This window comes from Vidua chalybeata, chromosome 6 (assembly GCF_026979565.1).
Source record: "Vidua chalybeata isolate OUT-0048 chromosome 6, bVidCha1 merged haplotype, whole genome shotgun sequence".
NCBI classification, from domain to species: domain Eukaryota; kingdom Metazoa; phylum Chordata; class Aves; order Passeriformes; family Viduidae; genus Vidua; species Vidua chalybeata.
In genome coordinates, this window is record NC_071535.1 from 15,724,184 (window position 1) to 15,750,843 (window position 26,660).

At 45.7% G+C, this 26,660-nt stretch overlaps 2 protein-coding genes across 5 annotated transcripts in view; one reads left to right on the top strand and one right to left on the bottom strand.

The window, feature by feature from the left end:
- ITPK1 (inositol-tetrakisphosphate 1-kinase) overlaps positions 1-9,389 on the top strand; it is a 140,829-nt gene extending 131,440 nt beyond the window's left edge. For all 4 annotated transcript variants that reach the window (XM_053944750.1, XM_053944751.1, XM_053944748.1 and 1 more), the window contains one exon: positions 2,789-9,389. In XM_053944750.1, the coding sequence (XP_053800725.1) occupies positions 2,789-3,111 (323 nt within the window). In that variant the 3' untranslated portion in view covers positions 3,112-9,389. The remainder of the gene's footprint in view (positions 1-2,788) is intronic.
- Positions 9,390-11,332: 1,943 nt separating this feature from the next.
- CHGA (chromogranin A) lies at positions 11,333-24,844 on the bottom strand. The gene is made up of 8 exons (XM_053946573.1): positions 24,638-24,844; positions 24,049-24,095; positions 20,202-20,295; positions 19,711-19,779; positions 17,497-17,595; positions 15,382-15,882; positions 14,459-14,931; positions 11,333-11,889 (listed from the first exon to the last, which is right to left on the bottom strand). Exons 1-8 carry the CDS (start codon positions 24,681-24,683, stop codon positions 11,806-11,808), a joined length of 1,413 nt encoding a protein of 470 aa, XP_053802548.1. The 5' UTR covers positions 24,684-24,844; the 3' UTR covers positions 11,333-11,805.
- Positions 24,845-26,660: the final 1,816 nt, after the last annotated feature.

Genomic DNA, 26,660 nt, shown 5'->3' on the forward strand with positions numbered 1-26,660 from the left:
CCAGCCCCAGCAGCTGCAGGCTATCACCATGCAGGTGAACTGCTGGCTCTGGTGAATCTGCATGATAGCTGGGAGCCTCAAATCTGAATGTGCATTTTGTGCGTGTAAAAACATTGCTGTAAATGCAGGATATGGGCTGTCCATTTCTCTCTAACCAAGGGAACATGCAGAAAAGCCAAGTGTGCCAGATCAGGGAGAATCTCTGAAAAATCAGGCAGGTAGCATCTATAATGCTAGCTTAAAAATGGTCATAGCCATTTCTTGCCTCCACCAAAGGTTGCAGAGATGGGCACTTGTTTTCAGATGCATTGCTGGGTAGACATCTTTCCTATCCATGCTCAGCCAGAGGACTCTGGAGACTGTTCTCAGTATAGCAAAATTCAGGCATCTTGTAGATAGGCATTTCCAAAATTGTTTCAAGTGGGCAGATAGCACCTGCTGGAGCACGATTCATGCAAGTTATGTTCTAGGCATGCAAAAGTTATATCTTCCCACTGATTTCCTGTGTAACATGAACCCCAAATTCACTGCCGGTAGTTTCTGAAGGTGTAATTTAACCTGCACTTCTTGATTTTGTTTTCATTGCAGCACAGTGGTGTCCCACAACTGACTAGTTTGGGAAGCCTACAGGAGCCCTAGGTGAACCAAGTGAGGCAATACCCACAGTTCACAGCCTTCCCAGGTGTCCTGTGAACCAAGAGCTGAGACAGCTAATTTTCTTCCTGCCTTCCTTCTATTTCCTTTTTACAAGTTTGTGAAGTTTCTTCTGAGTGACTGGGCAGAATTACTTGGGCGTTTCCACCCAGTGTGCAGAGGGCTGGCACAGAGAGAGCCTGCCTGTTACATACAGCTTCCTTTCACTGACATCTGCTGATTTCAGGACAGAATAACTGGCCATCTTATTCCTGTTAAATATTTAAAGCAACTTATTTGTGAGTTTGCCAGGTGCCCTCCTGCAAGGCTAGTTTGTTTTCAATGAGCAGACAAATAACACTCTGGGGTACTATGGATCTCCTTGCTGAATATTAAAGCTGTTACTATGGAGATGGCTTATTCCTGGGGTGTTTGAAGCACTCTGAGTAGATTTGAAGGCTAATCCCATGGCTTTTACATAAGCAAGAAAGCGTAACAAGCACTTCTGTCCAAGGGGTGGAGATCCTGTTCTGACTCCCATGGCCAGCCCTAGGAGTCCTAGTTGACCCCTGCTGACCAGTGGATTATCATGTGGGGCACTGGGAAACTTGGTGTTTTGAAATAGAGATTTGTTTGGTGAATCCCTTCAAGGGCCTCTGAGAAAGGAGAACTGTGAGCTGTTGTCTCACATTGCTGATGTTTTGTGTGACCTGTTAAATATCTGGGAGAATTGGGACCAAGCACAATAAAATCCAAAGAAATGTAGCAACCTAAATAAGAGTTAATTGGTTGACATATGGCTTATAAATACACCATAAAATCCCCACATTTATTATAGGTGAAATTATAGTCTTACTTCATGTTTTCCAGGAAGTTGGGTTTTTTATTGCCTAAGGAAGTTGGCCTTTACAGCAGAATGGAAATTAAAATTGAATTCGTTATGGATCTGAGGAACTCTTCTGCCCAGTGATAACATCACTAAAGTGTTTTAAAGTATGCATTTACTTTGTGGTCTCTGGTTCTGCTGATGTGCTGCTGTGTGAATGTGTGTTATTCACACAGGTCTTTTAAACTTACTTATTGCTTCAGTCTCCTGTATTAATACCAGGTCACTTCCAGAATACTTTTATAGACATTTCAAAACAATCAGCCAATCCTATTAAACAACACTGAATGCCATATATCACCTCTAAACATTAAGGCAAACTGACAACAATCTTAGGTAATGCAATAGCAGTTAAGATTCATTTCAGAACATTGTACCCATATGTTGCATGTCTGGTTCAATTTTAAAATTAAATTCAATGATAAAACTGTGCCTGTAGCGCAGTGTTTAGAATAGACCCAGAAGCTCTGTACACCTGCCACTCTTTGTGTCAAAAATGTCACGTCTACTGGTATTTAAGCAACTGTTTTAACCAGGAAACTTGCTATTAAACTGCATTGTAAATTGTCTGGAATCACTTAACGGAACATGCAGAAAGGTGTTTTCAGTACCGAAATAAATGATTGATGTTTCTATCAAATACCGTATCACTGATACACATTTCCTGTCCCTTGGGTGTTTTTTCAGACACAGCAGCAAACACCTTTTAAGTGTCAAGTTAGGTTAGGTCAGACGAGCATTGCTTCTTGCTCAGTGGGAAGCTGCCTTTTCTGTAGGGTATAAAGCCAGCCCTGCTGTCCTCTGAGGTTTCCCTAACTGAGGGTATTGCTGGGCAAATTCTGGAGAGGGTCCAGACCTCAACAAAGCTCTGTACTAGAGCTACTTGCCATAGAAAACCTGGAAATGTTATGAAAAATATCAACATTATACCAGGGAATTTGTAACTTAGGGAAAAACCTGGACTTGGCAACAAATGATAGATTATACCTAAAATTATATATACGTATATATACTTGGGAGCAAATCTGAAAGGCAATTGTTTTTCTCATTGGAAAAATACTTTTACTGCAAGAATCTCTGTTCCTGTTTATGCTCATCTTCTTCTTCTGTCACTTACAATGATGTAATGTAATTTTTTATCAGCTTTTTTATGATCAGTGGAGGGCAAGAACACTTCAAGAAACAAACTGTTAAAAGAAGCCTTTTAAAGAACCTAAGGAAATTGCTTAATTGCCTTTTTTTTCTCTCCTCCATTTTTTCTCTTTTCAGGTTATGAGGGTGTTTCTGAATTTTTCACAGATCTGCTGAACCACATAGCTGCTGTCCTGCAGGGTCAGGTACCTGAGGTGACCCAGCTAAACCACAGCAAGCTCCTGGCAGAGCAGAGCGGTGGGATCATGGACGAGCGGATATGCTGTGCTAGCACAGGCTGTCTCAGCGTCATGGGAAAAGACTCCTCCTGGATTGTGGAGAGCGAGAGCAGCAGCTCAGTAAAACTGCAACACCAGAGACTAGGCTGCAACTCAGCAGTGTCCCCCAGCTTCCAGCAGCACTGCGTTGCTACGTTGGCAACAAAAGCTTCTTCTCAATAACTTGCCAATGCCATGGACTGAGAAAAAGCCCCCGGGATACAAATTGCGGTCCCAGAACCAGATCAGGCTTTAACAATACAATTGACAAAAAAATGGAAAAAAAACCCCAACATAAAACACAACACAAAAAAGCAAAATAAAAGAACTTTCCATTTGATTTAGTCTAATTTGCTGATGAAACGGACTGAAAGGGGAAGAGCGAGAAAGTGATCCAAATCCATTTCATCAGATTCCAATTGCAAATCTGTAGTGAGTTTACACACACATGTGTTTTAACACTAGTCCTTTCATTGTGGGAGGGTTGCTCTTTCATTTCTATTGTTCTTTGTAATCACTGGTGACCAGCATTTTAAAATCGGACCTCATGGTATCAAGAAGATAATAATGTTGAAATGCAGTGTCTGAATGTAACAGTGCTAGAGATTTTTGCCTGCAAAACTCCCCGTTCCTCTTTTTTCCAGGTAGGCCTTTGCATAAGAAAGCTAGGACAACTTCAGTATCACTAAACCAAATCTCTTGAAATGTTGACCAGGCATGATGTTGGCAGGTAGCTTTCTGTGAAGCCACTGCACTTTGAGTAGGACAGAGCAGCCTGCTTATTCAGGGCACAGAACCGAGGTGACCACCCCTGTTCCAGCTTTGCAGTTCTCCCCCCTGGCCTCATTGCTTCACTCAGATCGACTTCTAACCACACTTGCAAACAGCAACACGTTTCACCCAGAGAGGGTGCTACTATTTAGGTTGAGTCATTTAGTAGATTAAATAACATACTTTCAATTGTCTGCTAGTGCTGAAATCTTAGAATAGTTAATGGCAGCAGCTTGTCTCTTCGCAGGGAGTTTAATTCTCCCTCCACTGCATTTGTGAGGACTCTGGGACAGCTCTGGGAAAAGGCTGGCAGAGCTGTGCTTTTTCCTTGGAGCAGCACACCTGATCTGTGTATCCTGAGAGGTAACACAGTTGCTGCCTTCCACAGATCCATGTCCTTGTGCATTTTTTTCTGTAAAATATAAACAAAATTGTGTACCTTCATATAAGGTAGAAATACAGGACACCCCGTTACTTTGGAGACCCCGTTACTTTGTTGCAAGCTGCTAGGCGAGGCCATATGGTAATTTACAACAGTGCTGTATACTATTTGTAAATTAAAGCACAGCCAATTTGTATCTCTTGAGATATCTAGTATGGCAGCATCTTCTGCTGTTGAGAATTCCTGCAACTTTTGCTAGTTCTGAACACTATATTGGAAAAATCCAAGTGCTAAGAACAGAAACACTATTTTGGTAGAAGTGGCCTTCTCTTCCCCTTATTAGCCCTAAAATACATTTAAGAAGGGTGGTGTTAAGAAAATTTCCTTATTTAAGCTCCTAGCTTGCAAATATAGGAATTTCTGTCTTTCTATAGCACATGTTCATAAAGCATCTGTCACTGCAGCATTTAATACCAGTTTGGTTACTATCATGTGTTAGATGGCTACTCAGAAGGAAAGGGTCTAGAACTTAAAGCCCAGGTAGATCATGGAGAGAGGATTAAACTGTGTAAAAGATGTCACCACCCTTCCTGATGGTACCAGTCCTAGAGGGGAAAAAGTTTTGAAGAGTGTTATGTAGCAGTTCTTTTATGTAAACAATGCTTTTTCCATGGGAGAGATTGGTCATCTTCCAAAATGACATTCTTGGGAATTTCCTGTAGCCAGGATTGAATTTTTCAGGATGATTTACACAATAGAAGATGATTCCACCTCTAGAGGGATTACAAACTTGAAAATATTTCTATGAAGAACCTTCTGAGTATGGTATCAGTCAGATCCCAGGGTGCACATAAGCACAGCCAACTTCCTCAAGTGTTGCAGATCAGTTCTGAGCTGGGCACACTTCACAACCCTTGTATGCTTTGAGGCTGCTGGATCCCGTGTTGTCTGCAGCTTGCAGGTCTCGGATGGCTGTGGTGTGAGTGAGTGAGATGTACATAGGTAAGGGTTTATAAAAGTATTTGTGGTAGACCAAACCTTTCGTAAAGCCATGACTAAAATAAAATTGACATCTACAGTTTGGGGTTTGTTGTTTTGGTTTTTTTTGGTTTTTTTTTTTTTTTTTTTTTTTTTTTTTTTTTGTTGTTTTGTTTTGTTTTGTTTTGTTTTGTTTTTTTTTAAATAAAAAGTGGTTTTATGTTACATGTGTAACAAAAGATGCCCTCAGGAAGGAACTTGCTAGTGCATATTTTTGTATGGTACTTTCTTGTAACCGGCTGGTGGAGTGTTTGTAGACTTGCCTATTGCTCCCTTTATTACAATGGCTTGGGCTTTTTTTGGTTTTTTTGGTTTTGTTTCTTTATCGGGTGGTGGGGATGAAGCAATGATGTTAGAACTGGGTTACTAACTCAAGACCTTTCAAACTAAGTATGTTTACATGAATCTGAGTGTTGGATCCAATGGAAATGTCTGTATGCTGTTTCCTAGTTAGAACATCAAATAAGAATTTTATTTTCCTGGCTGCCTTCTGAATTTTGGTTGGCCTATTTTGCACTGCTTTTTTCCTCCAAAATAAACTACTGAAATATAATTGTGCATTTTAAACTTGTTTACAAATGATTGTTAGAAGTTTATTTTGTAATTCTCTGAATGCTTGCAGAAATACTATATTTAAATATTACTCCAGACCTTGGCAGTAACTAGAAAACAAGTTTAGGTCATTGGTGTGATCAGTGACATTTTTCCCATAGTCTGTAATTTATTTTTTATTTATCGAATGTATCAGTATCACTTTAATTTACCAGGTGCAGTTGTGCAGGTACCTGTTGTGATGTGGCATTACAATAGAGTTTTGACATAAATTACCATGCATTTGCTGTACTACTATATTTCCTTGCAGAAATTAAGGTAATGGCTTGTGTACTAGAATGTTGCTAAATCACAGGGGCAAATTGGGAGACCAATTTGTAAAAGCCAAAACTGTAAATTACTGAGTATCCAGACATACAATTACGTTCTTGCAAAACATTTGAGCATGAGTATGTTATTAAGCTTGTGCTAAAGTGCTTTTCTGAATTGCTGCCTCATTTGGTAAGTTCAGGATAGTTTTGATTTAAGATAAGTTTCGCAGTAAGTTTGTTAATATTCTGTAGTCTTGTCTTTCTTTGTAGAAGTAGAGGAGTGTAGTAATATTAGATCATACCAGAATGCCCTTGCTCTTAAAATTGCAGACAATCTGAGGAGATTTTCCATAATGTCTATTTGAATTCTTTTTATTGTGGCTAGAAAAAGGTTCTCCTGTGTTTTCAGAGGCATAGCTGTTACTGCTGTGCTGATGAGAGCAATTATATTAAAATTACATGGTCACCAGTTAGCTTTTTAGGGATTTATTACTGTTCTGTTTCACTGTTTGAAATCCACACGAATACCATTAACTTGACTGGAATTTCTCCAGGTTTTGTGTCAGCATGGTGGAGATGAGACTCCGGTTTCCACTCTAACTACGTAATTAGCTTCAGCCAGGTGAAGGTCATTCCCTGTTGAAGCGTACTTGAGTGGTATTACTGCTGCCTGTGATGTAAAGTCACCCTCTTCCCCCTCTGCCTGACTTGGCCACTTGTGCCTGACTTTGTGGCCTGTGCCAGAATATCCTGATAATTATGTGAAAGCCAACTGCAGAAATGCAAACAAACCATCAGCATCAGTGCTAGCACCTGTGGTTTGTGTAATGCAGAACCACTGGGGCAGTGCTGTTTTGCCTTTGGTTGAAGTGTTTGGCTGTACAACCCTTGTGCTGAGGAGCTGATCAACTGGGCTGGTCAGTAGGTAGGATAAATTCATTATTACTATTAAGACTCTTGTCATGTTAAAGCTGTTTAAAGATCTCCATCGTCAGTGTGGGAATGTGTCTGCAACAGGTTGCACAGACAGAAATCTACCAGTTTAATTTGTTCTCATTGTAGATGATTACAAGCTAAGAACCCAACCCAGAGGCATCAGGAGATAATGAGAATTGCTCAAGATAAAGCCTCAAGTTTTCTAGATGAACTGTGAGCAGTATCCAGCCAGGGAACAGCCAGGTGGAGTAGTGGCTAGATAATAGAGGCAGAATACAGTCTAAAGGCAACAGAATAAATGGGGCCAGAGGTGTTGCCTGGCAAAAAAAGAGAGCAAAACAGGAAAAATGTTCCTGTTGTTTTCATCCAATTAAAAAATCCAGACTTCTCAGTTCTTAGACTAACACTGATTTCCTCAAGTCTTTGCATGGCAGCAGTGACAAGTGATTCAGGCTTTTCCACACTAGCTTGTAGCCTTGCCTTCCACAGCTGTGCAGAAAATCTTGGATTTTGTTTTTTTTTAGTGAACAGAGTCTGCGTTTGTAGCAGTCTCCCCATGCACACACTTGTGGGAGTTCACTTGCATTACCCTGCTAATTTTTTCCCCCCTCTCTCCTTTTTAGTAAGAGATGTATTGATTTCTGTATTCAGTATACAATTACTTTATGGTGTGTGTTTTGTAATTAGGAATATGTGAAAATGATTTGTGTAGACTAAAATATTTCCTTTAATATAATCTCCTCTTGCTTTCATAGAAAAATGGACATGCCATTGCACATCACATTGCTGATTTTATTTGTAATATTGCTTTAATATCTATTTCAGAGGAATGTAACCTCCAGAAAAGTACTTTCCACATCTTTACTACCTTTCCTTTCACTGTTCACCTTATGTGGATCCAGGCCATCAACACTTGAGCTTTCAACTGGATGGGTTTCATGGATTCTGTCACATTTACATGGCCACAAAAGTTACTTGAGATGGTTGAAGTTTGGGAGGATCCAGACATAAATGGAGATATTGGAGTGATTCCTCAGCAACACAAGCACAGTAGCATTTGTAGCAAGCAAAAGAAATTGTTTTTGCTCTTGTGTGTGCAGGTAGCTCTTGGGGTCTGGTCCACCCTGCTCTTGGAGCAGCTTTCCTGTGGAAATAACCAAATCCATTGAGAGCAAAAGTATCTTTTATCTGTGATGCAGAAGGAAAGTAGGGCTTGGGAGTACAATCCTGGCCAGTGGACATCATGATACAAGTTGTCCAGAATTTCACTCTGTGGTTTTTAATAGCAATCTGGGGTGATGTTTTCTTCCTCTCCATGATTCTTACCCTGAATCCACTGGGGCTGATGATAGCAGATGTCTGTGGCCCACATGAACTCATTAGCAGGTGACCTTACCCAGCATGTCATGAGTTTGCAGAGGGCTCCCGATGTGTTGGGAAGTTTTTGTTGATGGCCAGGAAATCTCTTGAAACTCCAAAAATAGCTGAAACAGCAAATGGAGTTCATGAAAATCAGGTCTTCCTCTTCCAGCATTTTTAAAGAAACTCACATTTTATTTCCTCCTTCATTCTTGACACAGTAGTTTTAGATATAAATTATTTTAACTTTTTTTTTTGTGTGAAAAGTCATATATACATATATAAAGTTATTAAGTGTTGAGAATATGTTGAGTATAAAATAGTGACTTCTTTGTTTCAGATGTTAGCAGCCCCTAAAAATGAGTTGTTTATCCTCTTGTAAAGTCAGTGCTGTAAAAAAATATTAAAAAATAAAAGATGTGTTAGGTGTATCTTTTATTATTTATTTCTGATTCAGTATTTGATACAGCTTGTGTATACCCTTGTGACAACCACATACTAAAAACACTGTCGTTCTTAAAATGGAGTAACAACAATTCCGTGGGATCCCAGCAGTTGTGAGAGAATTGGCCCTCTGGGTGTGAGTAGTGTTGGATATTGTCCTGAAGTCTCCAGCATTGCTCCCCACCCAAGCACGGCTGAATCTCGGGGACCATTGTGTGCGTGTGCTCATTTCGCAAGTTCATTGGTATCTGTGTTCAAATCCAGCTGTACAGTGTTAACAAGTGTGTCATGTGATTCGCTTCAGCCTGGTTCACTATGACTTCTGAAATATAATTCCCATTTTGTACTTAAATTTGTATAGAATTATATAAACCCTTAAAAGATCACGGCTTACTGTAAAACCCAAAATACTTGCTATTTGGCATCTTCAATTGCATGACTGATCAGATCAGACAATGGAGATGGTGCTTTCATCTAACAGCATTCATTTCAATGGTAATGTATTAATTTTCTTTTTGTTTGCCAAGCATCTGTTTTGGACAATTGTTTTGGTTTCAACAGTAAAGCAATATGCAGTAGGTATTGTGGCATTATCCTGTAATTGTTTTGAAGAGAGGATTGTCCCTTTCCAACACATAATGAAAATAAATGCCTTATAACAAGCGCTAGTTTGCTTCCTCTGTCTGAGTTGATAGGGCAGCGAGGTGAGCAGCTCATCGGGGGAGGCCTGTTTTCATGGGAATTCAATGTTCACATCCTTTCTGAGTGCAGTTGTTTTGCAGCCCCGCACTCTGGCCTTGAACACCATCTTTCCATCTGAAGAAAGTCATTGGGTCCCAAATACTTGTGTTTACTTGAATATCCAATTAAGACAGTATTTATAGTAGCTTCATCAAATAACAATATTTTTCCTCTTGTTGATTTTGTGTCAGGTATGGACAATTTCTGTCTACTGCTGCCATCCATTATGAAAAGACTTGTCTAACTCCTTTGGATGTAGCTGCGTTTCTGTAGGGGTTGTTTGGTTTCTTGGGTTTGGGGTTGGTTTTTTTGTTTGGTGGGGATTTTTTGTTTGTCTTGGTAGAGGTGTGGTGGGGGACTGAGGGTTTCTGTGAACTTATTGTGACATGTAGGCCTGAGTTTGCAAGGAGTTGTTTGGGTGCTGCTACTGGCAGAGACTCTGTGACAGAAAAGGAGAAACTAAATCACAGAATATGCCCTGCACAAGACACCCCAAGAATCACACCATGTGCCTGAGAGTATTGTCCAAATGCTTCTTGAACTCTGTCAGGCTTGGTGCTGACCACTTCCCTGGGGTGGGAAATAAATAGAAATACAATATATTTACGATATACGCTATTCAGATTAAAAATACAGTATTCAAATTAAAATTTTGGTGAAGATCAATATGTAAAATATGATTTCTCCAGATGGAGTAACACCCTAATTGTTTCTGTGCAACACCTTTGGTTTCACTTTGGTTCCTCCATGTTTCCCTCATGTTAAAAAGAGTGGGATCTCCTCAGGATAGAGTTGAAAGACTCAGAACTTGCTCCAGTGCACTTTCCCCAGCCAGGCTCTTGCCTGGATTGTGCCCTGTGCCAGGGCAGTTTTTGGGCCATGCCTTGGCCTCAACACCTCCTCCTTGCCATTGAGGGCTGGGGGTGAGGGCAGTGCCCACTCAGCAGCTCCTGCTCCTCCCTGGAAAGCTCATCCCATGGGTGAGGTAAGCTCTGGCACCATGCACCTCCTGTGTCAGGGAACCCCACACCCCTCTGGGACCATGCACCCCCCCTGTAATGCACTCCTAAGCCAGCAGCACTGAGGGTTTTTGCAGAATAAACAAATAAGCTGAGTTCAAAGCCTGGCAGCCATTCCCTGAGTATCTCAGCTGTTCTGTGGGCTGCAGGTGATGGGAGATAACTGAGCTTCAGACTGGGGGGGTCTGAAATACAGCCCTGGCAGTGGATGGATCTCTACTACCAATGCACATAGAACATCTAAAATATGATCAGTGCTTAGAGATTTTGGGGCCAGCTTTCCTAACCCAAACACCCCTTGGTCCTCCAGCTTCTGCCAGTAAGCACAGTGCCAGCTGGTCAGCATGGCTCCTGTGAGCCAGGGCACAGGAGTGGCATCGCCTCAGGATGGCCCTTCACCTCTGGGGAAGCACAGACCAGTAGCTCTCCTGACTGGCCTATTTGTTATTTCTCTTCTTTCTAATCTACTCCTGTGTTGTCCACATGGGTTGACTTGGTCAAGTATTGCCCAGTGTTTAAACTTTTAACTGTGTTCTCTCTGTGTTCATCAATGAGCCTCAGATGTGACCCCAGTCTCACTGAAGCACCCAGGACACCCAGTGCCAGGGGGGCTGAGCAGTGTGGCACCAGCGGCCCGCGGGTGGGCAGGGAGAGCCCCACGGTGCTTGGGACCACAGGGAAGTGCCCTCGAGGCCAGGCCCCGGAGGGCAGCAGCGCTGGAGCCCGGGTAAGGAGGGAAGCGCCATCACGGTGTGTCTGCGGTGAGGGGAGCCCTCCGTTCCCCCCTCTGTGCAGGACTGTCCAGGCCCTACAGCATGCTGACAACTGACACCGAAGCTGCCAAAACAAAGGAAGGAACCCACTGCAGTTTTATTTTTCCTTAGATAAATCTTTTATATAGAATATATTACAGTCAGAGTTCTCAGCTTTTAATCAAAAGATAACAAGTTATTGCAGTTTTTTACCCAGTGAAACTACCGGTGAAAGAACTTTCTAGAAAGCTGTCCTGTCTTTTAAAAAAAAGAGGGAGAAAACCCCACCCAGACAGAAAATACACATGTAGGTTGCACTTTGCGCCCACGGGCGCCCTGCCGGGCGTGTGGACATCCGTGTGGAGAGGGGAGCATGAGGTGAGGCAGCGGCCATGGGCACAACACTATGGCGAGGGAGGCAGGCCTGGGCGCTAGCGGGGTCGGTTCCTAGGCACGGTGCTTCTGCTCGGCTTAACTGCTCTTAGATGAGGAAATGAACGCGCCGTGGGAGGGAGGGACGGACGGAGGAGGGTGGCGGCGCCGCTTCCGCCGGCACGGGAGCGCCGGGGCCCTCAGCCTCGCCTCAGCTCGTGCAGCTTGTGGGCGACGCGCTCCAGCTCAGCCTCGATGGCAGCCAGGCTCTCCAGCTCCTGGTCCTGCAACAAAAGCCCAGGACAGTCAGTGGCCACAGGTGGGCAGCCCTCGCCCCCCACAGCTACAGAGAGCCTTGCCTGGGGCACGAGCACAACCTTGTCCTGCCCCATCCCTTCAGCCTGCATTTGTCTCTCTGTCTCTCTGGACAGACCAGTGTGCACAACACTGATTATTTCTGCCCTAATGTTTAATTACTGCTGCTAATGCAGTAATGCAGCTGGCATCCTTTCCCCGCACCCTGCCATGCAGGGCAGCCCCCAACGAGGCTGTGCCTCCAGAACAGGGGGTTGGAGGGAATGGCTGCTGGGGAGCCAGGGCAGGCTCTGCCCAACAGCACTGGGTGCCAGCACTGAGTCAGTGGCATCAAACCAGGATGGGCACCGCTGCCTGCCACCTTCGGGAAGTGCAGCATGTGCCCTGCCCATGCAGTGGACAGCTGTGTCCCCTCTCCCCAACCTGCCCTCCACTAGCAGAAGATACTTTTCCCGGGGAAATAGTGACTGAGGAAGACATCAGTTCAAAGGCTCAAGCTGCCCATCACTTGGTCTTTCTATCCTGGCTCTTGTGTTTCTATGCTGTCACCTGCAGCTGCTTTATTTAGCGCAGGTACTCGTGCCTGACTGCATGGCTTTGCCTGAGTTCAGGTCATATCCAGCTGGCCCTGCCTTGCTGACAGCCCCAGCCCTGCCTGTCCCTCACAGCTGTGGTCACCTGGGCTCTCTGCAGACCATGCCCTCAGCGTAGCAGCAGCAGGCTCTATGTGAGCAAACTTTGTGCTGTACATTTTCCCACTGGCAGAGCTGAGGTGACAGCCCCTCTCCTGTGTGGAGGGAGCAAAGCCTCACTGTTGCCTTCAGCAGCTGCAAACCACAGATTTGACACTGAGCCACTGCACTGCATGTGGCTGGTGTGACAGAAGTAAAGGAAGTATGAAAAAATGGGATTGTTTTCTCTTCCTGAGCTATTTTCCTGAACAGAGAAAAAAGTCACCCTGCCTCTCCAATGAGCTCTTGGCTCAGCCCCTGGGAAAGCCCTGGCTAGAGTAGGGTGCCAGCAGCTCAGGGTGCCTTCAAACACCCAGGGTGCCCAAGCAGCTGTTCCATTTTGTTTGAAGTGGATCAAGGAGCAGCTGGCTGAGCTCACCTTGCTGGAGAACTTGGGATGCAACTGGAGCCCCCAGAAAGGGAGAAAAATTAAATTCTCTACAACACCCAGAGAGAGCTTGGTCAGGCCCAAGCCATTGCCCGTGTGCTCTGGCTTGCATCTGCCTGGTCCCACATGCTGAGCCCTGGAAAGTGCAGGGGACAGCCCTCTCAGCCCATATCTGTACCCATGCCGGTCTCATTGGCCAAGCCACACAGTCCCATGGCCCAAAAATGAAGAGAGGCACAGGACAGCAGCCAGAGCTTGTGCCTTCCCTCACTGCTGCGTGCCTGGCCTTCCTCACTGACTCCCAGAGGCCCTGATCTAGTTTAAAAGGCCAACCAAACAAAAAAAGTCTTGTTGCAGCTGTAAATACAGCAGTTTTGCAGCCTCAGCAACCTCTTTTCCAATCCCCATTTGGAGACTGAGTCTGCCACATTGCAGACAAGGTGCACCCCAGAGCCACTCGCAGGGGCAGGTGGGGTGCAGCTTCCTTGGGGGAGAGATGTGGGATGTGAGCAGTGGTGGGAGGCAGATGGGACAGCTCACCCCCCTGCACCCCTGCTTCGAGCTGAGACGTTTGGCTTTGCTTTGAACCAATACAACTGGAGGTGCTCTCATGGGGGGGATGCTGATGGGCAATTTTTGGCCAATGGTTTGGCACATAACTGAGGCAAGAAGGGTGTTTTGGAGGCAAGAGAACCAACTGGCTTCACTCACCCAGTGCTCCACCCTGTTCCCAGGCACCTGATCATGGCCTATCCAGGCTCACAAAGCCCAAACCAAGCCCCACTGCCCAGTTCCCTGTATTATCCCAAATCAGCCAATGTGCCTGGAGCTGGGCCTCAGCACAAAGGTGAACCCACCAGCATTTCCTGGCTGCTGGGGATGTGCTATTACTTAGCATCACTCAAGGTATCAAGGAAGGAGGTCTCCGACACTGGAAGCCTGGTTCAGATGTATTTCTGTATCTGTCCACCATTTCCACTCCAATACCTCAGGTTTCTCACCACAGCTGCACCCCTGATTTATCTCTGTAGGAAGTCTGACATTACTCACTCCATCCCTGAGACAGGGAAAGCATTCCTTTTGACTTGGAAGGGCTTTGGGACACAAGGACTACCCCTAGGCTCCAGTTATAGCTCTGGTCACTATGTCTGGCCAGTGCAGAAGTCCTGTCACTGGAGACATGACTCTGGGGGGCAGGGAATGCTTTTGCACTAGTCACGAAAACAAGGACAAAAACCAAAGGCACAGCCAGGTGCAAACTTCAATAATACCTGAGGCTGAATGACTAGAAGTTCACTAAGCATTAACTTAATGCCTCAGAGGACCACTGCTGGCTAGGTTAATGCCAGTATACCATCCACATCTCCAAATGTACTTTGGATAACTGGGTGGGGTTTATTCTTAAGCCTGTGAACAAACCTCTGTTCTCCTGTTAGCGCTGCCTTCTTCATCCTTCTTTTCTTCAGGCATGGGAGCAAGGGGAAAGCCTCCTTCACTACTGTCTTCCTTCGAGTGATGCTTCCATGACCTTCTCACATCTTCCTCTGGACTACTGAAGGCATACTTGCGGGACCTAAATGTCTTTTTCATGGACCTGTCTGGGTCTTCCTCACTATCATTTTCCTCCCTGCGTTTCTTTGATGTCAGCTGCTTGGCCAGCTCATCCATTTTGTTCCACCTCTTGGTGTCTTCCCACTCCCTGGAGGACTCCTCCTCCATCTCATCACTTTTGGCATCCCTGGGCTGAAAGGTGTCCTCTTCTCCCTGCATCTCCTCATCCTCCAGGTGATGCCTTCCTCCTCTCAGTGCCCGGGGCTGCTCTTCGTCCTCTTCTTCCTCATCCTCTTCAGAGCTCTGCACATCTTTTCCAAATCCCAGCTCATCATCGTTATCTGAAAGAGCATTAAACAGAGCAGTGAACACAACTGTTAACCTGTTTAAGGTCTACCTTTGAACTGAGCCTTCAGTGGTGATGCCAGATTTCTTGTCTTAAGCCTGCTTTCCCAAGATTCTGGAAATACCCACTCTCACGTTGCCATGTCAGTAGTGGGGCTTGAAGGCAGCAGCGAAAACCCCTGTAGGAAGCTTAGGGAAGATGAATGAGTTGTCCCCAGGATCTATGAGCACTGAGCAGCAAGGCAGCTGCAGGGCCTCTGTTACCTGCTGTGCATGGGCCTGTGTGTCTGATGTTTGTGGTGGGGTCGGGGTGGCTGCTGGCCGGTGTGCTTCTATAAACCCAGTAAGCACCTGCCTCAACTTTTTGGCTTTGAAGCCTCTCACCGATCTGTCTCAGTGCCCTCAGCTCACCCCCGGAAGGTATCAGTGCAGTCTGGGATACGTACTGTCACCTCCCTGCATCTCCTCAGCCTCCTCGTCCTCCTCAGCCAAATCGAGTGACCTCTCTGCTTCAGTAGGGTCCTCCTCTGCAGCTTCATCGCCATCATCCTCCCGCTCCACATGCTCCCCTGCTACCTCCTTGCTGTGCTCCTGACCCTGCCTGGATGGCTCTTCTCCCTCATCCTCAAGTTCCAGGCTGTCCCTGGAACCTCTGGGCTCCTCCTCTTCATCCCCTTGCTGCTGCTGCTCATCCTCACTGAAATGTTTGCCAATGTGGTTGTCCAAAACTTCATTTCGATGGACATCCTCTGTATCCCTGATGTCATTGCTCTCAGCTTCCTCCCGATCCTCTTTCTCAACTGGGTTGGTATCCCATGGCCTGGGTTCCCTCTCCTCCAGGCTTTTTTCCTCCTCTCTTGAGTCTTCATTTTGCTGGGGCTTCTGTGCTGCCAGCTCAGCCAGGGACCCTGTGGGCTGCTCCTCTTCAGGGTGCTCCCCTGCAGCATCTACAGAGGGAGAAACAAGATGAAACATCTCTGCTGAGAGCTCATTTCACAACCAGCAAAGGCCAAGCATTTCTTGGGGAACTTCAGCCCTGCTCAGCAATCTGCTTAGCCAGCCCATGGATCCTTTTGCAAGTCACTTCAGCATATGTTTGCATTCAAGCAAGGCAGCGTTCTCTCTGGTGCCTGTGCTCCTGGAGAGACTTGCAAGGCTGAAGTTAAACATATGCTGAAGTGTTTTGCTGCAGCACAGTCCTCATCACCATCTCTTGAGATGCCAGCCACGAACTCACCCTGCATGAAACCAGATTGCATGTAAAATTAAATTATTTAGGAGTGTAATACAGCACTTGCACAGCTCTCCCTGCTCTGAGTGCTGCACTCATATCACATCCTTATTTCTCCCACCAGGCTGAAGAGGCAGCCAGCCCTATTCACAGGGTGCTGGAAGGAGGAGGGGTGTCTCTGCTTCTGCAAAGGAACTACTCAACAGGAACTTAATCTGGGCTGAGTATTTGCTCTTGCTCAAGGGAGACTGGCCACTTTTAACACTATTAGCTGGAGAAAACATTTGCAAAAGAAAGTATGGAAGTTTAAAAGACTGAGAGATATGGAAAGGTAAGTGCAGCCCCAAGGAGGGCTGAGGAGTGTGCCAGAATGAAAGGGTGCAGAGAGCTGGTCACACAAGGCTGGTGGCCACCTGTGACACCATGCTGGTGTCACTAGACTGTCAGTGGGCCTGGTTGGCCCATGTACCACATTTCATCTTCACTTCATCTTCCTTCATCTCCACACTGCCGGAGCAAGAGTTTCAGGTGTGTCTTGGCAGTAGAGAGGTGCAGTGCCACCATCCTACCTGTTGGATTTTAGCGGTGCTGGCTCCAGCAGCAGCAGCCCCTGCGGGTGTCACTCCTCATTGCTCTAAGTCTGTCTGTCTGTGACACCAGTCTAGTTTTGGACTGGTGTCACAGCAGTGCTGTGCTGCTGTGGGCCAGCCATGTGCCCCAGAGCTACTTGAGACCCTCTTTGGGCACCCAGCTGCTGCTGGACAAGGAGTCACATCACCCCACATTTGCATTGTATCTTCCTGACAAGGAAAAGGGAAGCTAAACTGCCTGTCAGTAGTAAGGCCAGAGAAACACTGACAAGGGGAAATCCCAGCTGAAGGTGACCTTTCCAAGATACAGGTGTTTTATGTGGATGTATGCACTGTGTGTATTTCAATTTTCCCTTCAGAGACTCATTACTTAATATCTTAGATACCTGGAAACAAGGGTGACAGGCAAAAATCCAGATCACCCTTGCCTCTATCACTGACTCTTTCAGTGTGGGATTTCCCTGGCTGTGACTTATTTTAAGTGTTATAAGTGAGTGAAAATGTCAGCAGCAGTGGAAAAGCCAGTATCACTTTAGTAACTTGACCATCAGCAATTACTATAGCTCAGAGACTATGTGTTTGAGCTGGTAAATAAGAACAAAGCAAACACCAGGTTGCTTGTGTGTGTCAGCAGCAGCATCAAAGAAAAGAGAAGCAGATGGACATATCAAGGCTGTTTGGAAGAAGATCCTTTTTTACAGCCTGACCTGGATTTCCCGGGGGTGGAGGCTGACACTGACCTCTCTGCTTGTTCTTGTTGTTCTGACTTTCAAGGACTTCGGAAAGTTCATCTTCAAAGCCACTATTTTTCTTCTGCTGCTGAGTTCTCTCATTGGCACCTGTGTCAAGTAACAAAAGGTAGGGAAAGGCAACAGTCCCTTCTGTGTTTCAGAAAGGAGAGGTAGGAAAATAGTTCTGTGCCCCTTATGTTTGCTACAGTGGAAAAATCTACCTGGGAGCTGGGAGGAGTGAGACTGGAGGGTATGTGAATCAATTGGAGTAACAAAACCACAATCAAAAACATCATCTGCAGGAAAGAAAATGGTCTCTAGACAGAGACACAGGATTGTCAGTCAAACTAATATGGGTGGTGATCTAGGGAATAAGAGGTGCTGAACTGCAGCACACTGGGGGCAACAAAAAGACTTCATCACCAGAGTACTGAAAGACAAAAATTGCCTTCTGCCATATTCTGCCTATGTACCTCTGTTGAGGTGAGCACTGAGAGCTCCTGTATCCTTCAGCCTGGCTGTGGGGGCCCCTCTCCCCTGTGTGCTGGGAGGAAGAAGCAGCATTCATTCCCACTGCAGGGGTAGTCTGGGGCTCTAAGGCCCCGTACCTTAGCTCTGGGATTATGGAGCCTGCTAGAAAAATACAACACCCTGGAGAGAGGTGTCTGAAGGCAGCATGAGCTGGAGGTTAGGCTGCAGCTGTCCTGGCAACCAGCAAGCCAAACAAGCCCTGTCTAACTCAGCTCATGCCCTGCTTCTATGCCTTAATGCAAGAGCAGGAGCCAGTGTGCCAGCCCAGTCCTCTCTAGCCCAGAACTGAATGGTGTGGGCTCTCCAGCCTGAGCAGAGCCAGTTGCACCAGCACAGAGGACACCAAGATTAACACCTTTGCTTTTCCCTTGGTCTACAAGACTGTTCCAACCCCAGTCTCTGTGATCTGTAGATTGGATTGCATGTTACCCTGGGACTAAGTGGTGTGATGGGCTCAGGCTGAGGAAAGAGGGGAGTGAGGTGCATTTGTAACAAATCCCTTCTCTTGGACTCCATGCTGAGTGGCACAGCCCGTCTGATATCTGAGTGCTCCTCCTCAAATCCCTGGTGTGCCGGGCAGCCATATCCCAGCATACTAAAGAGACCATGTCTTCTTTCTTCTGGATCACCAGAGCATCAGTGGAGTCCATCTGAGGTCACTGAGCATCTGGTTCCTCCACCATTTAGGTAGTGACTAAAATATGACTTTGGGAGCTGCATGAGACTCTTTCCCAACTCTGACTTCCTGAATTTTCTCCCTCCTTTCTCCTCTTGCCTCTTGCTTCCTTAATCTGAAAGCATTCTGGTAACACTGCCTTCCAGTCATCTCTGTATGTGGCAGATTTGCCACACAGGAGCAGGGCACAGGGATGCCCTAGTCATTGTTTCTCTGGTGATGCCCAGCTGCCCCCTGGTTACCCCAGGGAGGAGTAGGGAAGGCCAGGAGGTGCTCTCCCTGCAGCCTGGGGAGAGCCCTGTTGCAGCCTCGCCTGGACAGAGGGAACTGGACTAGCTCTGAAGTAGCCTTGCCTGGCATCTGCATGTTGGCTCTGGGCACCTGAGAATGTCCCTTTTTTCCTTCAACACCCCTTGGCACAGCTTCATGCTGCTGCTGCTGCTCCCACATTAACCAGTGAAATTGACCTGCACCTCTCCAAACCAAAGAAACTTGCATTTGAGTTAAGCAAGCCATCAAAAAATACCCATTAGCTCAAGAATATTTCCACTGGGGTCTTAAGGTGCAAGTCTTACTCACTGTTCAGTGGGGCTTCCCTGCTGCCACACGTGGGTTTAGTGCTAGACTCCAGCTGCACAGACAGTGGAAGTTTTCTTGCCTTTCATTCTAGTTTGGGAGCTGGTGATTGTTGAATTAAATTAGTGTTTCCTTTAAGAGTTCTCCCACCTCAAAATGTCTTGAGACTACATCACCACCAAGTTACATTGATAGCTATTGAAATTATCAGATACATATTGGAGTTATTATAAACAAAATTCCTGTTCCCACTGACACAATCTCTGCTGAGAATCTTGAAACTACATTTCCTAGAGCATATTTATATGATCTCAAATTAGTATAAAATAAAAAAACAAACACAAAACCAACCAAAAAATAAAACTCTATAAGGGACTACAACAGAAGAAAACAATCTTCCCTATAGTTACATTCCCAAAAAAATATACTTGGCACTGTACCTTGTGCAGCAATTTCCTGAAGTTCCTTCAATAAGTTTTGGTGGCGAAGGATAGAAATAATTCGCTCATCTGCAACAGGGGAGACTTAGTATAGAAAGTAGTCAAAGCAAACCTCCCCCCAACCCCAGGAAATTTAATAGAACCCCAAATGCCTCTCCTTCATTTTCTCTTTTCTTTCCCTTGGTCTGATTTGCTCTAACATCTCTTAACTGTGTGATTAAGACAACAGGAAGGTCCTATGAAAACCTGGGAGTTTGATGTCACCTAGCACCCCTGTAGCCACAGTGCCAGCACGAGGCATGGCCTGGGACAAGCAGTGGCTCCATCTCTGCTCCTGAGGCCCAGTACAACCCAGTGGAAGAGGAAGGTGAATGTGTCAGGGACCCTTTGACAGGGGTCCAGAGGCCAGGGCTCAGTTGTTCAGGGCAGGACCAGCCCCTACTTGCCAGACTTGCTTTTGCTGATAGCCAGCATTAAGTCTGCGGCAGTACCTCCTCGGAGAGTTTCTAGGCATTCCTCACTGATCGGCAGGGGGTTTGGCTTAGATAAAGTATCAGAGATGACCTCTACAATGCACTTCATCACCTAGAAAGAGACAAAAATACAAATTAAAGAACTGGTGTTTTGTCTTTTGTTCCTACTTGTTACCAAGGCTAAAGTACAGCAGATGAGGGCACAGATCTTCTTGCTTTTCTGGTCAAGCTTGAACTGAATGTTCAGTTCTTGTTTTCCCTTACACAGGAACAGAAGGTACCTCCTGCAACTGAGAAGTGAGGAAATTACACGTTACAATGGAAAGAGCCTCTTCCACATGACACTCAATTCAGCTGAGGATTGCATAGCTTCAGACCATACCAGAGTCTAAGCACATCTGGAGAGTAAAGGATATCTGAATATATACACAGAAAATCCAAAATCATCCTCTTTTAAGTCAATATATTTCAACTTCCATCTCACAAAAGGACTTAATGGGAGGCTGTAGAGAGCAAACAGTGGTCATAGCTATTCAACAGATGACCTTGAAATCTTAAAAGCTCTTCAAACCCTTGCAAAAACATCATAGTTAGATTGAAGCCAGGCATGGAAGGTGAGGTTAGGCAAACTACTTTCAAACACAGATGAGAAATACTGCTCTCAGGCCCTAGAAAGGACAAGACACTCTGGAGAAGTGTTTGACCTTGTGCTTTGAGTGTTCAAGCCATCAGTTATAGCCTGGAAGAGCTGTATATGATGACAGGTCATCTGAAAGCAAAGTTTTGACATAGCTTCTCAGACAAGATGAGCTCTGGGCCCACCCTTTCCAGCAGCCCGTTTTGTTGGTGTAAAACCAGGAGCATTATTTATGTAATTTGTCACCTGCACTGACATTGCAGGCATCCTTGCCGTGCCAAGACACACTGCTGGGAGCCCTAGTGTGTGGTCACATAAACCCAAATGATCACACAGGACAGAAACATTCACTACAGTCTGGTGCTGATTAGTAGTGTAGGAATCAGGCTGCTTAGTTCAAAAGGGTGATTTTTTATAATGCAGTCTAGGAAGAATGCAGGGCTCATAATTGCCTGTTGGAAAAAAGAGAGGCTATATTGAAAAAAAGAATACAAGTTAAGCCTTGGAGGCAAAAAAATTCACCCACTGAACCTCTTTCTCCTGATGATTTCAGCAGGCAGCCCTAAGAGCCCTGACCTCCCTCACAATGTACCATTCTCAGGAGAGCAGAGCGCTGTGACTGAAGTAGAAATTAAACACAAGTCAGCAGTCCCCAGTCATCCACAGTGCTGTTCATTCAAGCATTTGGATATATTCACTGGACAGCTGAAATGGGCAAATTCTCACCCTGTGTAAGGAGAGAATTTTGCTTTTGCAGATCGCAGCCATAAAATGTTGAACTCTACGCCTTACACAGTTTGAGGGAATTGCCTAATGGATTAAAAATGCTACAGGAAAACTTAAAAAAAAAAAAGACAGCAGGGAAATTTCCCTGGTACCATTCTCTTATATCACAAGCAAACCATTAATACTGATTTTAGATGAATTTGAGTCACTCTAAATAGAAAAAAAAAAAACAGATTCTGCTATTTTCCTCTCATGTTTCCCAACCTCTGGACCCACTTATTGCAGCAGTATTTGATGCAGCTTCAGAAGTAAAGACTCTCTCAGCATGAGAAGTAAGACTCTGATTCAATGAAATATTCTATTCAAGCTTTTTCAAGACTTCTAGGCTGATCTAAGGTCTTTGTCTGAGCACAAAGAGACACATCACTCACCACAGAAATACATTCAGCTCTGTGGAGGAGCTTTGTAAGGTAATGAAATGAAGAGTTCAGTCATCCCAGAACACTCTCCTTGTCTTTTTTGTTAGAGGAGGTCTTGCAGAGTGAGACTTCAGAAGGTCATGAAACAACAGCCTGCATCAGGAAATGGAGGAGATCCTTTCCAAATGAATGTAATTAATCCAGTGCAGAAACTCATACTGGAATTTTGCCATAGCTATCATCTAACCATGAGCATGTAACTAGATCCTTAAGAGCAGCTCACAATGTCCCTACACAGAAATCTCCAAAGGGTTGTGCCCTTACAAGGACAGACTTCTTCATATTTGAGCTCAGCTATGCCCTTCTAAAATGTATGGTTTTAAGTGAGAAATAGTGTCCTTCAAGCACAAGAGTGGGCAAACACCAGAGATATTGTAAATGCTTTGCTCTTGTTCAGCTCCCTATGGAAAGCCCTTGGTGTAAGGAAAGTCTGACGAGCTATCCAGGAAAGGCCTGCAGGTGCTGACTACCCATTACACAGCCCTGAGCCACCCACAAATGCTGGTGGCACAGAACATGGTGTGTAGGAAGAGCTGCAGTTCTTTTTGCTGTATTCATGTGATGATATCCCTGCCCTAATCTGTTCCATGAGGCCAGGAATTTCTTCCCTGAAATGCTGTGTCTCAGAGGATGGTAAAGGCAGGAATTCCCTAATAGCTCCTTCCAATCGCAGCAAATTCAAAAGAAAGCTGATTTTGCTCTCAGTTGGAGCCTGTGTCAGTGTAATACCCAGGGAAGGGGGGCAGTCTTGGGAAAGTCCTTTCTTGGTGGAAGCATTTCCATAGAGTTACACCAACTGCCACAAAAGTGCCTATTTTACACATAGAATATATTGGGGAATAGACCTCACAGGGAAAATCATATGACTAATGGATTGTCCCATCAGATGCCCACTCTGGCATGGAAAGTTGAAGGGCTAAGTGCCTGTCCTACATCCCCTTCCTCAGCAGCACACAGCCTGAGGAAGGCACCCAGTGTCTCACAGCTCATGGCTCAGTCCCAGCAAGGGCTAAGCAGGCTAAAAGTCTTAACAAAGCCACTGCTCTCCAGCCCAGGCATGTCTCACAGGACACAGGGAGGTGTTACTCATGGCACATGTCCTGCAGGTAGCCTGAAATGGGGCCTGTGGCTGAGACTGGCATCAGTGTGCCCTCCCCTGCTGCTGCCTGGGGAGAAACATTAACATTATGTGGCTAGAAGATTTCATAACACAAAACAGTTCAAGAAGTAAAAGGGAAAAATGCTGGAGTTTCCTTTGTGGACATGAATTTCCAAAGAAATTTTAAATTGGGCAGCCAAGAGATCAGCTCATACGAAAGATGGGGAAGTAGTGGGGTCAGGAAGTCATGTCTGACACAGGTAAACACAGGCAAACCCCCCTATCCAAGCATTTAGGAGCCAAAAGGCCGTTGCGAGTGCACATTTGTGAAGCGCAGCTATAAATGTTGGAGGGTGTGACACAGATATGTGCACAAAAGCCTGTAGAGGAGGGCTGGAGAGGTCAGCCAAGTCCTGCACTGCTCATAGCCATCCAGACAGGCTGAGCAGGAGCTGAGGATGGATTAGCAAGCTGAGAGTACCAGTTGCCTATTTTTCCAGAGCATGTATGTTTAAGTAGCACACAAACTCAGATGTATACACCTCCAAACATACACAGTTCCTGAATCACATCTCCCCCCACTCCCCCCTGAGTCACCTCCTGTTGGGAGCTTTGAAAAGCTGAAAGTAGGAGGACTAAGGAGAGTTTTACTCAGCCTCCATCTTCTCTCTAAACAGGCTTGCCTGATCTCTCTGTCACATCCTCTGTCACAAGGGACGTGAATGCCCAGAAGTGAATGCACAAAGGGTAAATTCTGTTAGGAAGGGAGCAGAGATGGGTCCTCCTTGAGGGATCTCATGCAAATTCCTGGCACTTCCTCCAAGGTATTTCAGTGGAAGTGGCCCAAAACCAACCACCTAGGTGGAGGTGAAACACCACATCCTTTCTCTTCATTTGACCCTTCCACTAGAGGCTCAGCCTTACCTTAGTGTCGCCTTTATTCATGTCATTTGTCACAGGAAGGGAGACAGCTGTAAGGTAAGTGGAGGAGGGAAAAAAAGGAGAACTTGTTATTCATTTCATCTGGAACACAAGCAGAAAACCATTATTCTGCTAAAATGGGAATATTAATTAAATATTAAATGAATTAAAACGGGAGTGGAGAAGAGGGTCATCTCTCTCTGATGGAAGTGGTCCTTGTGTGCAGCTGCTGGATGTGTGCACTGTGCCGGGAAGGGAAGGGAAGGGAAGGGAAGGGAAGGGAAGGGAAGGGAAGGGAAGGGAAGGGAAGGGAAGGGAAGGGAAGGGAAGGGAAGGGAAGGGAAGGGAAGGGAAGGGAAGGGAAGGGAAGGGAAGGGAAGGGAAGGGAAGGGAAGGGAAGGGAAGGGAAGGTGCCCAGGCTGGCAGGGCCCGTGCGGCGCTCGGCAGTGACCTTGCGGCGGCCGCTGTCCGCGGTGCTGAAGGGGCCGGGCCGTCCCTGTCCGCGGTGCTGGAGGCGCGGGCGGAGCGGGGCCGGCGGGCGCAGCGCTGCCGGGGGCCCCGGGGGACACGGACCCATCCCAGCCCCACTTACCCGGCACGGCCAGGAGCAGGACGGCGAGCAGTTCTGGCCGGCTCATGGTGCTGGCGGGATGGAGGCAGGGAGAAAGGGGCAGAGGGCGAGATTGTCGTGGCGTGGGGGCTCCAGGCGAGGTGCCGAGGGGAGAGCAGCACGGAGTGTGTGTATCTACGCCAGTGCCCTGGCTGAAGATCCCAGATGGAGCACTGCAGCAACCGGCTCATTTATATAGCTCAGCCCTCGGAAATGGCGTCAGGAGGAAGCCAGCTCCTCCTCTGCCCCCTCCCCTCGCATACAGGCTTCCCATCAGCCTCCATCACTCGCCGGGTGTCGGAGGAGCCCCGACCTGCCCGGCTGCCCGCGCAAGGGTGTCAGGCTCTGGCTGCTCCATCTGCTCACACTCTGCAAGGCTGTGAGGTGTATTTGCAGGGTACCGCTGTTCGGCTCCTCGCCCGACACTGGCAATCTGCAGCACCTCTGCACATGTGCCCTGCCCTATGTACCTGGAGCCAGGCGTGAGGCACCTCATGTGTCCCGGCCAGCATTGCAATCTGTAGATTGTTTTACCCTCTCAGGGCCCCCTTGTCTTTCACTGATCATGGAAGTGTAGAACAGGTGCTGAAAGTTTTAGATGTCTTTTAAAGACCTCCACTCCAGGGAACTGGTCACCGTGAAAGGGGCTTGCCAATGGACATGGTAAGTCCCAGCAGTTCTATGAAAAGTTTGTTAGAAGGCTATTATTTGGGGTAAAGATCAAAGGCTGGGTGCATCTGCTGTTCACCTATAACTCTACAAGGAAAAATTTAATTGGTTGCTACCTTTTGTTCAATGCTTTATAATGCTCTTTAGCAATAGCCTACACTCCAAAGCTGAAGTAATCAAGATTACCTGGCTGCCAGTTTGCATTGACAAGGGAGAGAAAGGAAACAAAAAATTGTGTAATTCTCTTGGTCACAAGCATTTCCATGCTTTTGAAATAATGGCTGTCTATTCTTTGGATGGAGCATCTGTCAGGTCAGCCAGTTGGATTATTTTTTTAAAGTGACTCCAATGCTTCTTTAGGAATAGCAGCTCTGCTACCCCATTCTATTCCTGAAGCAATTTCAGAGGTCACAAAATGCAGGGACTTAGACTAGAAAACAAAATTCAGAAAAATACACCATCTTTCTTCCCCACCCTGCCTCACTCTGATCACTGGGGAGTCCTGCACCCAAGGAATTGGGGAGAATCTAAGAGGTCATCACTTGTCATCTGATCTAAGATGACAAGAATTTTTCTATGAGATTAGGCAGTACAGACTGCACCATTGTTTTCCCTTTCTCTTTCCAGGTGCACATGGAAACGTGTTCCCAAATGTCCTTTAATATCTATCTGATTTAAATGCATGCTTCAAAAGACACATTTGGATTGTAAAAGGCCATTCATACCAAATCAGAGCTCCTCTTGTCTGTTGCATTTTCTAGTTAAATGCAGAGAAAAGATGGAAATTGATCTTCTGAACAGTGCTTTGTGGATGGCAGTGATGGATGGTTAAATGTTCATAAGTCTATGAAATGAACACCCATGAGAATTCTTGTTCCATGGGGAACCTCCAGGAATAAGGGACATCCTTTCTTTTTGATTGTTGTGTTGTTTAGTTTTGGGTGGGTTTTTTTTTTTTTTGTTTTGGTTTTGGTTTTGGTTTTTGGGTTTCTGTTTTTGTTTTTTTTGGGGGGGGGTTTTTTTTGTTTGTTTGTTTTTGTTTTTTTGGGGTTTTGTTTGTCTGTTTATTTGTTTTTGTTTGTTTTGGTTTTGGTTTTGTTTTGTTTGTTTGTTTTTTGGTTTTGGGTTTTTTTTTTGTTGTTGTTTTTTTTTTTTTTCCCCAGGGTGTGTGTTGTTGAATTATTTACTGGGGAGGAGGGATAGGGCCCTTTTCCTCACTCAGGATACACCAGAGCACACAAGTCTCTGAGTCTGAAAAACTGAGCATTATTAAGCTTGTATATTCCTATGTATTCCTAAGCGAGGAACAGATTGATTTGCTTATCAGGCTATGTTT

Excerpts from the sequence above, each read along its gene's own strand:
- CHGA (XM_053946573.1), bottom strand. The coding sequence starts at position 24,683 with ATGAGCCGGCCAGAACTGCTCGCCGTCCTGCTCCTGGCCGTGCCGG. Across the intron at positions 17,596-19,710 it reads TCAGGAAATTGCTGCACAAG|GTGCCAATGAGAGAACTCAG; the intron begins GTACAGTGCCAA and ends TACTTGACACAG. Across the intron at positions 15,883-17,496 it reads CAACAAGAACAAGCAGAGAG|ATGCTGCAGGGGAGCACCCT; the intron begins GTCAGTGTCAGC and ends CTCCCTCTGTAG.